The 12,036-nt window shown below is 35.0% G+C and overlaps 1 protein-coding gene across 1 annotated transcript; it reads right to left on the bottom strand.

Moving 5' to 3' along the window:
- Nucleotides 1-4,466: 4,466 nt before the first annotated feature.
- LOC101208481 lies at nucleotides 4,467-10,743 on the bottom strand. The gene is made up of 4 exons (XM_004144637.3): nucleotides 10,415-10,743; nucleotides 7,968-10,248; nucleotides 6,757-7,853; nucleotides 4,467-6,341 (listed from the first exon to the last, which is right to left on the bottom strand). Exons 2-4 carry the CDS (start codon nucleotides 10,201-10,203, stop codon nucleotides 4,905-4,907), a joined length of 4,770 nt encoding a protein of 1,589 aa, XP_004144685.2. The 5' UTR covers nucleotides 10,204-10,248; nucleotides 10,415-10,743; the 3' UTR covers nucleotides 4,467-4,904.
- Nucleotides 10,744-12,036: the final 1,293 nt, after the last annotated feature.

The following is a 12,036-nucleotide window of genomic DNA, read 5'->3' as shown; positions in this document are numbered from 1 at the left end:
GGGAATATAATACTTTTTCTATTTTAGTAGAAATGCCTGCTGGTGAGGTAGTAGAACAAGGCTACAAGTTACTGCTTTATCATTTTTTATGTGCTGAACCAAAATAGGAGTTGATTCTTCAAAGGTTTTGGTTAACATAGTAGATTTTTGGAAAGATGTTATTGATCGAGGAAAACAAAAGCAAAAGGAGAGAGACACACAATAAGATTCTACCATTTTCTCTTTCTATTTGTATTATTATTTTAACTTTGAAAAGATCATTTATTGCTTCTCCTACCAAAAAGTATAAGAACATTCTATACCATGTCTTCATCTTAGGATTTGGAAACTTCAGTTGGCTTACGGCTTCCTTTTGAGAGAATATTAGCTACACAATGTATACTTACCCTTTGTCTCAAGGGTTTTCTTTTGTCATGCAACTAACTAGCTACGAGTTTCTGGTGAGTTTAATGACTTGTATCATCAAATTGACCTATGGGAATGAGATGCGCTTTTAAATTATAAGTGCTATTTGACTTAGGAACATTCTAATGCTTGCTTTCCGTTTGGACATTTCAATTCTTTATTCTTACGTACGATGGTTATTGCAATGGATACACTTCTCATAGTAAAAAAGTGCACTGTAACATTTTTTAAGAATTACAAATGTAGCAAAATTTATTTGTGATATAGTCTATTAATAATAGACTCTTGACAACGATCTAGTCTATTGTTAATAAACTTTACGAGCTGAATTTGAATTTATATTGGGCTATATATGTATACTGTGGATGGTTATAATTGCACTTGTCCCTTTTTACCATGATTATTCTTATCATAAACCAGACAACCATTTTATAATCATCACTATACTCATCTTCCCACTTCTTATGCCATTTTTTTTTTGTGCTAGATTTTATTACAAAAATTGAATTTGGTGACTTGCCTACTTTTTAAATTGTCATTGGAATCTCCACTAAACATTTTTACCACTTTGCAACTTTCCATCAAGTTAATCAACAATTAATATCTTGTGTTTAATGTTCCTTTGACGGGAGATGTGTGTCTAAGCCCACCTAAATTCAAGGTGGAGAAGGGAAGAATGAAATAAGAAACAATGTGATGATAAGGGAAAGAGAGAGATGGACAAATGGTGTATAAACTTACGATGAGACCCACTGTTGTCTAATTTAGATTAGAATCTCACCTGTATTATGTTATGTATTATGTTTACTACGTTAGCTTGTACAAATTAGTGTTGACATTTCACCTAATTACATACTTCAATTTGCTTTCTATTGGAGGGGACAATAGTTTAACTATTCCATACACTCTACGAGCTATAATAGTGTTCCACTCCACGAGCTATAATAGTGATGAGGGGTTTAACTTTTTCAATAAATTGTTTGAGTCGGGATGGGGCAACCCTTATTCCATTGAGCTTGGGAGAAGCCAAATGTACTTCATGAAGAAATGAACCATAATCTAGCTTGTAGCACGCTGTAAAGTCTTGTGCTACACTATAAGAATTTTAGTTTTTGTCAACCAATTTTTACAGCAATGTAAAAAAATGTGGGCAGAGATATGTTGTATCCACGTAGTTTTATTACATTGGCACATCATCGTTTTTGTCGACGAAAATATACATGTGAGCAAAAATTTATGTGATCTTAAAGAAAAATTTAAGTTAGATTTCTACCAATGTTTATTTTAGTTTTTTTGACACGTATTGTGTGGAAAATATTTTAAATATTTGTCGACGTAATTTACATGATGACAAAGCTTTTACCCACGCTTTTTAAAAACTTTATTTTTCATTCTTTTTTTAGAAAACTGTGAAAATGACAAAATAATAGATAACAAACTCGAAAATAGCAAATTCCAAAAATATTTTAATTTATAGCAAAACTGCTTGATGTAGAAATTTTTTTACATTTTTGCAGTCGATTTTACCCTTTATAGCAAGAAATTCTAATTCGATAGATAAAATGATGAAATATAACCTAGAATCACGAACACAGTCTATTTGCAAATAATTCAGTTTTATAAAAATATTAAATAAATATTTATTTTCTCGGATGCATCTGAATCAACATCCTCTACATTTTCATTTAGGTTTCAAATCAAATAATTAACAATTTATTTAGTTATGGTTGTTAAAATTAAAATTGTATCTTACCACTATAATTCTAATTTTTTTTTTGATCTTTCTCTCTAATCGTGTTGTTTGATTGATTTACCTAAACTTTTCATATTTCTAATAACAATTTATTGAACATAATAATAAATTAAAATTAAAACTATATCTTACTCCTCTAATTGTGATGCATTTAACGTGTGTATATACGATTATTCTAAGAAAAGTTTAATCTTCTCCTATAATCGTGCTACTCCATTGATTTTGGATGTCAAACATAATTTCAAAATATTTATATTATCTTGTTACTAGCCTTTAACTATTTTTCATAATTGTTATTTTAAAATATATTTTAAATTTTGATTTGAAACCACCAAAATACTAAAATTTTCTTTAAAAATTTATACAAATAGTCGTATATTGTTAATAATAATTTAAATTCAAAATTTTATCATCCTTAAAATCGTGTTAAAATTATTCACTTATGCTATTAAAATAATTTTTACATAAAAAGGCTACCATACCATAACTGCAACGTAGCCATAAAACAAATCAACCACAAATTACTTTAACCTTTTGACAATCTATCTAATATTTCCAAATATTGAAATTCAAATTCAATCTCAAATTCAACCAACACCCCGTCCCAATTCAATAAAACCTCCTTCAAATTCAATATAACCCCCATTAAATTCAATATAACTCTCACAAATCTCAACACATTCAAATTATTTATCAATCTCAAATTCAATCTCATCCTCAGTCTTAAATCCTAAAAACAATTCAAATTCAATACTAAAATCTAAAATTAATTCAAAATATAAATCCTAAAACTATTTTAAAATCTAAATTCTAAAACTAATAACTAAACCTAAAGTAAAACAAAAATACTAAAGAACATGCAAACAATTTCAATAAATTATATTAATATATACATTTTTTTTTAAAAAAAACAAACCTTCATTTAGAGTGGTGTTGACCAAATAGGACGACGAGGGAGGCGGTGGCGACGGTGGACGGACGATAAACAGTGAGGACAATCTCTCTCTCTCTCAGCCTCTTACTCTTTTCTTTGCGTTTTGGGTGAACAAAGAATTGAAATAGATATAGGATTTTTTGACACATCTCGAAAACGTAAAAAAATCCTACTATCCCCAACATCATAAAGTGAAACATCGGGGATAGTGCCAACCAATACTGACGTTTCACTAATGGCGTCGATATTGGTTGGAGATTTCGCCGACGTTCCTACATGGCATCAGTGAAAGTTAAACAATTAAATTATTATTCAATTTTGCTCGTCGTGGTCAACATAGACATTGGGGAAAGTTAAAACAATCAAATAATTATTTTTACTTTCCCTAACGTTTCGTTCCATGGCATCGAGAAAAAAAATCAAATAATTATTCAATTTTGCCCCAATGTGGTCAACGTAGACGTTGAGGGAAAAGTTAAACAATTAAATAATTATTTCTAGTTCCCAGCATTTCCTTCCATGGCATCGAAAAAAGTTAAACAATTAAATAATTATTTTTACTTTTTCCGACGTTTCTTTCCATGCCATCGGGGAAAGTTAAAAAGTTAAATCATTATTTTTACTTTCTCGGATGTTTCTTTCCATGGAATTGAACAAATGTGAAAAATTTTAAAAAAAATCAAATTGGCAAAGTATTCCCGACGTTTCAATTTAGAGTCAGATTGCTCTCCTATATGGTCGTTATTTCACAAGCGTCAAGAATGAGAGGAGATTCGGACGTACTAGTTTCCAATATCTATTTCGGCATTGAGAATCCTTCGATTTCTTGTGGTGTATATGGATTGAAGTAGTAGCACAGAGGTTAGTTGTAGGATTAAGCAAATGCAAATTGTCACCAACAAAAGGGGAAAGAAACCTGCTTCGTTTTGGAGTGAAATGGATCTATCAGAACATCATATGGGTGTACTAAAGATTGAACAAGATGTTTCTTTTGTCGATCAAGAAATAAAGAGATAAGTAATATACTCAGGATAATTACATGTGTTTACAAAATACCGTCTCAATTCATCCTATTTCATTAGATCCGGGAATGATATGGTTCCAAAGGATGAAGCGGGATATTGAGCGTAGCAATAAGATTTCATTCTTGAATTTTCATATAAGAATGCAACAGTTTGAAAGAAAATGACCAACTGCCATGTTAATTTTTATGGGTCTTTTTGAAGACAGATACTTTTGCCTGGGGAATCGAGAACTCAAAAACCCAAAATATGATGAATTAGGTCTATAGTATGAACTTGAACTATTTTAGAATATTAATCTCTACTGTATTGCTATACCCAATAAACCACTGACCAAAATGTGATGATATCTCTGGAATTTACCTGGAAACTTGATCAACATTAAATTCAAATAGGATCTTCGAAATCTGAAGCAATAATTGCCAATTCATCAAATAATACAACAAAATTTTTACATACAGATTTAAACAAAAAAAAAAAAAAAAAGAAAGAAAGAAAGAAAAAAAGAAAACACAGTAGAAAAAGAAAAAAAAACCACCTTTCTCCCTCAAACTTCAAACTCTTAAGGGGTGGATGGGGATCCTGGAAACTTGCACAATTACAAGAAATCAACCACAACTCATTTTTTCAAAAGATTGCACTGTAAACAAAGAATAAGGTAACCAAACTGGAAAACCAAACCCAAAAAGAAAATTTTTGAAAAAAAAATCTTGAAATGAAGACTGAAGAGGAAACCCCAAAAGGAAACTCCACATGATTCTACTCCTTTTACCTCTTAGACTTTTCAATCTCAATCAGAATCGCTAGAGCTTGAGCTGGAGCTGGATCCAGAAGATTTTCCAGACTTTTCCTTCTTGTCTTTGTTTTTGGAAGCAGAAACGTTTGGATCTACAGATTTTTCATCAACTGTATTTGCTTCTGCTTTATCGGCATTGGTCGCGTTAGATGAAGCAGTCTCAATGATAGAATCCACTCCAGCTGGTTCTAATCCCTCTGATGGAACATTTGACACAGAACTTTCTGGAAGTTCATTCAAGTTTTTCTCTGAGGATTGCATCAAGGCAACATGAATATCTCCCAGTGATTTTGCTTCAACGACTTCCAAATCTGAATTTGTTTCAGTTTTGGCTCCTTCTTCAACCTGGCTTTTGATCGCACTGGGAAGGATGACATCCTCCACATCTACTCCTTCATGGAGTTGCTTAAAAGCTAAGTTGATATCATCAAGTGATCTTGCTTCAAGAATTGGTATATCTGATTTAGTTTCAGTGGGATTGGAACTAGAACCTGACTCATCTATGTTTTTCTCCGAGAGTTGCATCAAAGCAACATGGATATCTCCCAAAGATCTTGCTTCAACGACTTCCAAATCCGAACTTGTTTCAGGCTTGGCTTTTACGGTAACTTGGCTATTAACTTCAATGACGTCCTCCACGTCAACTCCATCGTGGAGTTGCCTAAAAGCAAAGTTGATATCATCGAGTGATTTTGCTTCAAGCATTGGTATATCCGATTTGGTTTCTGAGCTGTTGGAACTAGATCCTAGTTCATCAATATTACTCTCCAATGCATGCAACACTGCGTCATGAATATCTCCCAGGGATCTCGCTTCCACAACCTCCAAATCTGAACTTGTTTCGGGTTTGGCGTCTTCATTAACTTGGCTTTCAATCGCACTGAGGAGAATGACATCCTCCACATCTACCCCTTCTTGGAGTTGCCTAAAGGCCAAGTTGATATCAGCCAGTGTTCTTGCTTCAAGAATTGGTATATCTGATTTAGCTTCTGTCGAATTGGAATTAGAACCCAATTCAAATCTTTCTTCTTGAGCTTCCTCTGGGAGTACCTTTTTCTCAAGAACTGGTTCCCCAACTTCTTTGACGCTGAAATCCCCAACTTCCTCCAATTCCAATAACAAACCTTCATCAATATCTGCTATTTCATCTACCTCTTCCCTAATCGTCTTTTCTGAAAAACGATATCCATATGCTTCTGCCAGAAAGTCCAAATGCTTCGAAACATCCTCACGATCCTGAAATACAACTCCATCCTTGCCATCTTTTGGATACCTTCCAGTACTGGGTGAACTGAAGTCATTATCTGACGAACATGAGGGGGAATCAGGTTCTACAGAAGATTGAGCAGCCGAAATGTCTTGATGAACACTTGGTGATGTATTTTCAGAGATTACTTCAGCAGCAAAATCTGTCGAAAAATCACCTGGTTCCTGCAAAATATCAGCTTGATATCGTCATTTTAATTCACTAAATTCAAACTATGATTATATTACTTCTCATAAAGTCACAACACTTCATTAAATAACATGGTATCATGGTACAATAATTATCATACTCAGATCAGCTAAAAGCGAAAGCTACAGTGGTGTGCTCGATCTCATGAAAATAAGACCACGCAGATAAGATTATCCACAGGCCATGGCAAATATAATAATTATTTATCAAGTTTGACCAATATCTAATCCATGATGGAAGCAACATTATGATACACAAGTAACTCTGGGATTGGATCTTTTCAAGATCATTGATGTAATAGCAATATTTGGATCTTTTAAGATCCTTGATGTCATAGAAAGAGATCAACATAAAAAGTATGCAAAAGATCACTAATCTAGCAGCACTTACCTGAGCATTGTCACGGTTACTAAGAACAGGTTCAACCATTGACTTGTCTGACCACGACTGCCCTAATTCAGTAACAGATGAAATAACTTCAGGAGTCACGTCAGAAGTACTAGAACCTGAAGAAGAATTTTTTATATCCAAATTTTGCAGGTCTTCACTCTCTGTGTGTGACTTGACACTTGAGGGCTCAACAATATCTTGTTCAGACCTAACAACTTCTTTTTCGTTCATCGACTGCTCCTCAACTTGCTCAAATTTAGGAGGAAGTGTCGAACTCAAAGAAATCAATTCAACTTGCTCCTCCACCTCTGGACACTTTTGTTCCTGTGATTCAGGAATGGTTGCATTGGTAGTAGTCAAATGGTCATGAGAAATAGACCCAGAATCATTCGTTCCAATCAGGTCATTGGTGTCCTGAGCAGGGATTTCTGAACCAAGATTTAATATAGAAGTAGTAGGTTGATCAGTATGACAAACAACATCAGTTTGTAAAATTACTTCCCGCACAGAACTGCTATCCAATGAACTTGATCTAGCGACTTTTGTTTGTTCAAGTTCAGGACTTTCTTCGTTATTTACTGTTTCATGCATTTCTACATGTTTAGCATTTGAAGGTGACCCAATATCTGCTGAAACATGGTTTACGGCTGAAGACAGTTTGTCCTCTGGTTCGGTAAAAGTCAGACTCCGAGAAGATATCTTATCACATGAAGGTGAGGAATCTAGATTCTCATCTTCAATTTTGTGAACTCCATCAACAATATCCTCCACATGACTTGTCAGCCGATCTTTATCTTCCTTCACACTATCAACTATTCCTTTCTCCATCGGGGCATTGTCTGAGAAGGACGGACCAGAATTTATTGAAACATCCTCAACTGAAAATTCAGGGACCACAGATAAGTTTTGAGCATCATAATTGGTGTCGTGTTTGGGGGACTTGACCTTTGTAACCTCATGAACAATAACTTCAGAAACTTCCCTCGACTCTTGTTCATTTTTATTGACTATATGTAACCCTGAGGAGACATCATCCATATCTTTCAAACTGGAAGTGATGTCCTGCTCTATTTCAGAATGAACTTCAGATTCCTTACCTGAAAAGAGGTCAATTGTGTCAACAAAAAAAACAAAAGAAAGAAAGAAGAGGGCCCATATATTGGTTATTTCTGTATACATATCAGAAGAAACAGGTGAAAATGAGAGCTTACCTTCTGCTGAAGGGCTTGAGTCGTAAACAGGCTCCCTATGCTGATTGTCATCCAACACTTCACTGGCATGCTTGAAGTCTCCATCTTCTTCAAGGGCTGGCACTGATATGTTCGTAGTATCGATGCTAGATTCCTCTGTATGATTGCTACTTGGTTTCACCTCATCTGTTTTGACCTCAAATGCCGTTTCATTTTCTTCTTCTGACAATGAAGACAAGCTGGAATTGCTGCTGAAATCCGTTTCAACTAATACATTTTTGGAGTGAATTTCACTGGCATTAATCTCCAATGGGGTATCTGCACCTCTGATGGCAGAGGATCCAGATTGGCTCTCAAAATGACTCTCGGTAGATCCCAAAGTTATCTCAATCACTTCATGATGCACATCTCTGTTTTCTTGTACATAATCTTCAGAGCCTATATCCTCCCATGGCCCATTTCCATGCTCAATACCACTGGCTGTGGGGTGAAGATAAGAAACCGCTGTTGTTTCCAGAAAAGACTGTGATTCATCAGGCTTCTTGTCATCCTGATCTGCAATAGAACTCATTGATTCGGTATCGGAAACAGAACTCATTTTTGATTCACTGACTTCACTAAATTGTCTCTCCAGTGGTGAGTAGCTTGTTCCTTCGGCAGCTATTTTTTCAGGCATGAAATATGGTTTCCATCTAATATTCTGCTGCTCTAGCTTGGGAACTGCAAAGTTTGAGGGGCCCACACTGAAACTTTCATGTCTTCGGAACATATCTTTCTGTTGAGGTGCCAAAAATTCTTGTTCAAAGTCGTCACTCTTGAGATCTGGTTTTTCTTCATTTGAATCATATGGGAGATCAAATGGATTACGTCTTGGCAACAAAATGGATGGAGCAGACCCAGGAATTGGTGGTAATCCCATATTACTGTATGAATCATAAGGGAGATCAAATGGGTTACGTCTGGCTGTAGATATGGGTGGTACGTTTGCAGGAAGTTCAAAACCATCCAAATCTATCAAATTCTTCCCAGCCAACATTCTCAAGTTGTTCCTTGCTCTTCTCCTTGCAATGAGATTTTCCAAACGCTGATTCCTCTCTAGCTCTAAACTTCCCAAATCCATGAGATTCTTTTGATCATCCTCTGTCCACTTGATAGCAGATTTGCTCTCATCCTCTTTCTCTTCCTGCATCCCCTCATCGTCGTCGTCATCCTCATCCTCATCATGTTCAACAACACCACCTTCTTCTCCTTGATTTTCAGCCTCATCATCTGACATCACACATTCACCATCACTTTTATGAGATTGTTCTGAAGAAGCATCTGACTCTTCATTCGACCTATGGGCAGGTAGTGGAGTTTCTGAGTCCAAGAGAGGGTGCAACTCATCCAGCAAAGGTATGATATCAGCCATTGAGGCATCAGGCGAAGAGCTTTCTGCTCTATCAGATTCAGAACCTGAAGAATCATAACCATTTTCATCATGATCATCTTTATCATTGAGAGATAAGCTTAGATGATCACCTTTATGAACAGGTTCTATTGATATGTTACGATCTTCTACTTCAAGAATCTCATTTCTCATGCTTTGGGCAGCCAAAAGCTGGTTCTCCACAGCATTTTCATCATCTGTTGCCAAATTTCTAATATCCAAATCCTTTTTATAAATTTCTCTCCTTTCCTCCAACTCTGAGTTATGGAATTCCTTCTCTCCTGCTGCCTTCTCAACTTCACCCTTCTCAAACTCCTCAAACTCCTCAATACCACCCTTCTCAAACTGAATTTCACGATTGCGTTCATGGATCACCTGGACAAAGTCAACAAAACCAGCATGTTCATCAAGCTTGCCTGTCTTCCGCTCTTCTTCCGGACCCCTTACCACATAAGAATTTTCTACTTCATTACCTTCAAATCTCTCTACAGTAAAACTATCATCCTCCTTAGCAACAACAGTAGCATTGTCCAAAATCCCAGATCTCAAAGAAGCTACATCACGTGAAACCTTCTCCTCCGTTTCAATTTCAGGTATATTAGGCTGCCCATAACTCAGAAGAGTTCCAAGCAAAACAGCTGTGCAAATCAAAACAGGGGACGCAGACACCAAAAGGGAAAACAAAAACGGACACGATCTATACAGAAGAATCAAAAAACACAGCAACCCGAAAAGAAACGGATAGTTACGAACTGATCTGTAGCAAGTTCTGATAGATACGACTACAAATTTCCTAACACGAAACCCCATTTCCATTGTCAATCTCATATCTGTCTCCCTCTTCCCGCATGCTTCTAACCCAATCAATTATATCTGCCAGATTAAACGAAAAGCACAAAACTAACAAGGTCAACAAAGAAACACCAATACTTGAAAAAGTAGAAAAACATAAACACAAGATCAAGCTAAAAGAGCAGTATGACAACAAAGGCAAACCCCGATTCTGGAACCAAACGAAAAATTAAGATCAACCCAATACCTGAAACGAGGAATCGAAGAGAGAAACCATAATTGATCGCTGCCAGACCGGATTTTGGGAGATGGGTAATTAGAAATGAAGGGAAAAAAAAGAGTAAATGGAGAGACAGATGGGATTATGAGGAACAAAGAGAAGAAAACAGAAATGGAAAGGAAGAGAAATTGGAATGAATCGTGTGTGCTATGTGAAATGTGCTATGGCTATGGCCCCTCGGCTTTTGCCGCTTTTTCTTTTGACGGGAATTGTCAGCAAAGCCAACTCCTCCATTAGATTAGAGAAAAGGAGAGAGACAGAAATTATATTATTTGTATATTTCTTACTCCCCTTTTCTTCCATAGATTATTTATCGTATTACCCCAAACCATACTCTTCAATTATTTTTGGTTCATACTTCCACTGATACTTTTAACATTTTTATAGATTCGTGAAAATGAGTTTCAGTCTAAAGACGATGGAGATTCAATCCTCCTTCTATAATTTTTCTACTAAAACACCTCTATATTTGTTTCTGCAATTAATCCATATAAATTACAAGCATCAAATTTTAGCAACAAAAACTCAATTTAAATATAAGAGAATTAATACTAATATCTTAACTATAAAATGTCTTTATTTTTTTTCTTTTTCTTTATATAATACGCCACTGACATCTACTGTTTATTGTTACCTTTGTTGCTTTAGATAAATTTGAGACCTCAATATTTTCATCCACGTCGACATTTCAAACCTTTCTCAAATCTTATTTTGAGTTAGAAAGTCTGGTCTCGCTTAAAAATACTCCAGCTTTTTTTTTTCACTTTGTTTACTTTTATTTCAATTTTTAAAACCTACCTTACCTTTTATTCTATTCTTTTTCTTCACATAACTAGGGTTGAGAAATTTAAACATCTCACTCATTGTTCAAGAGTAATGTCTAAACTAGTTGAGTTTATGCTTAAATTGATCATATTTACCTTTATAGAAGTTTATGAGTTACTGTTGTTGCACTTTGTCCTTTATCTCACTTAATGTACCGTTCATCGTGTAGTCAAATCGCATACTGATTGTCTTGCCAAGTTGATAAAACGCCTAGTGGTCAGAAGACAAAACTTTAAAACGAAAATTAGTTAGAAGATAGCTGAGTCGCGGATCACACTCTCTTTAAGAGTTTTGTGAAAACATAAATATAGTCTCATCGTCCCCTCAAACCGCCTTCATTCTTCAATTGATTTTGCACATAAATCAATTGAAATCTCAACTCTCAGATAAACACTCACAATTTGCTCGGTAAACTCAAAAGAGAAGTTGTAGAGGAAGTTTTTCTTGCTTATGAAAATTTATATCGTACCAAATGAAAGAATGAGGAAAGTATACATAGTGTGAGGAAATCAATAGACCGTTTTTTATTTATGGACGGGTTATGTTGATTCATTAAATACTAAAGTTTAATTCTTTTAATCATGTGATAAAGATCATGACTTTAATATTTCTCATCATATTTGACCATCTCGTCTAGGATGTCAACATATGCGATGAGATGTTATAACCTTTCGCATAGCTATCTCACATAACTTATGTTATCACATAGTCAATATTACATAGTTAAAAAAACTAAAACACAAAATACTATCTAGTTTTCATTC

Source organism: Cucumis sativus, chromosome 4 (assembly GCF_000004075.3).
Source record: "Cucumis sativus cultivar 9930 chromosome 4, Cucumber_9930_V3, whole genome shotgun sequence".
Classification (NCBI taxonomy): domain Eukaryota; kingdom Viridiplantae; phylum Streptophyta; class Magnoliopsida; order Cucurbitales; family Cucurbitaceae; genus Cucumis; species Cucumis sativus.
This window is presented reverse-complemented; position numbering and strand designations above follow the sequence as displayed.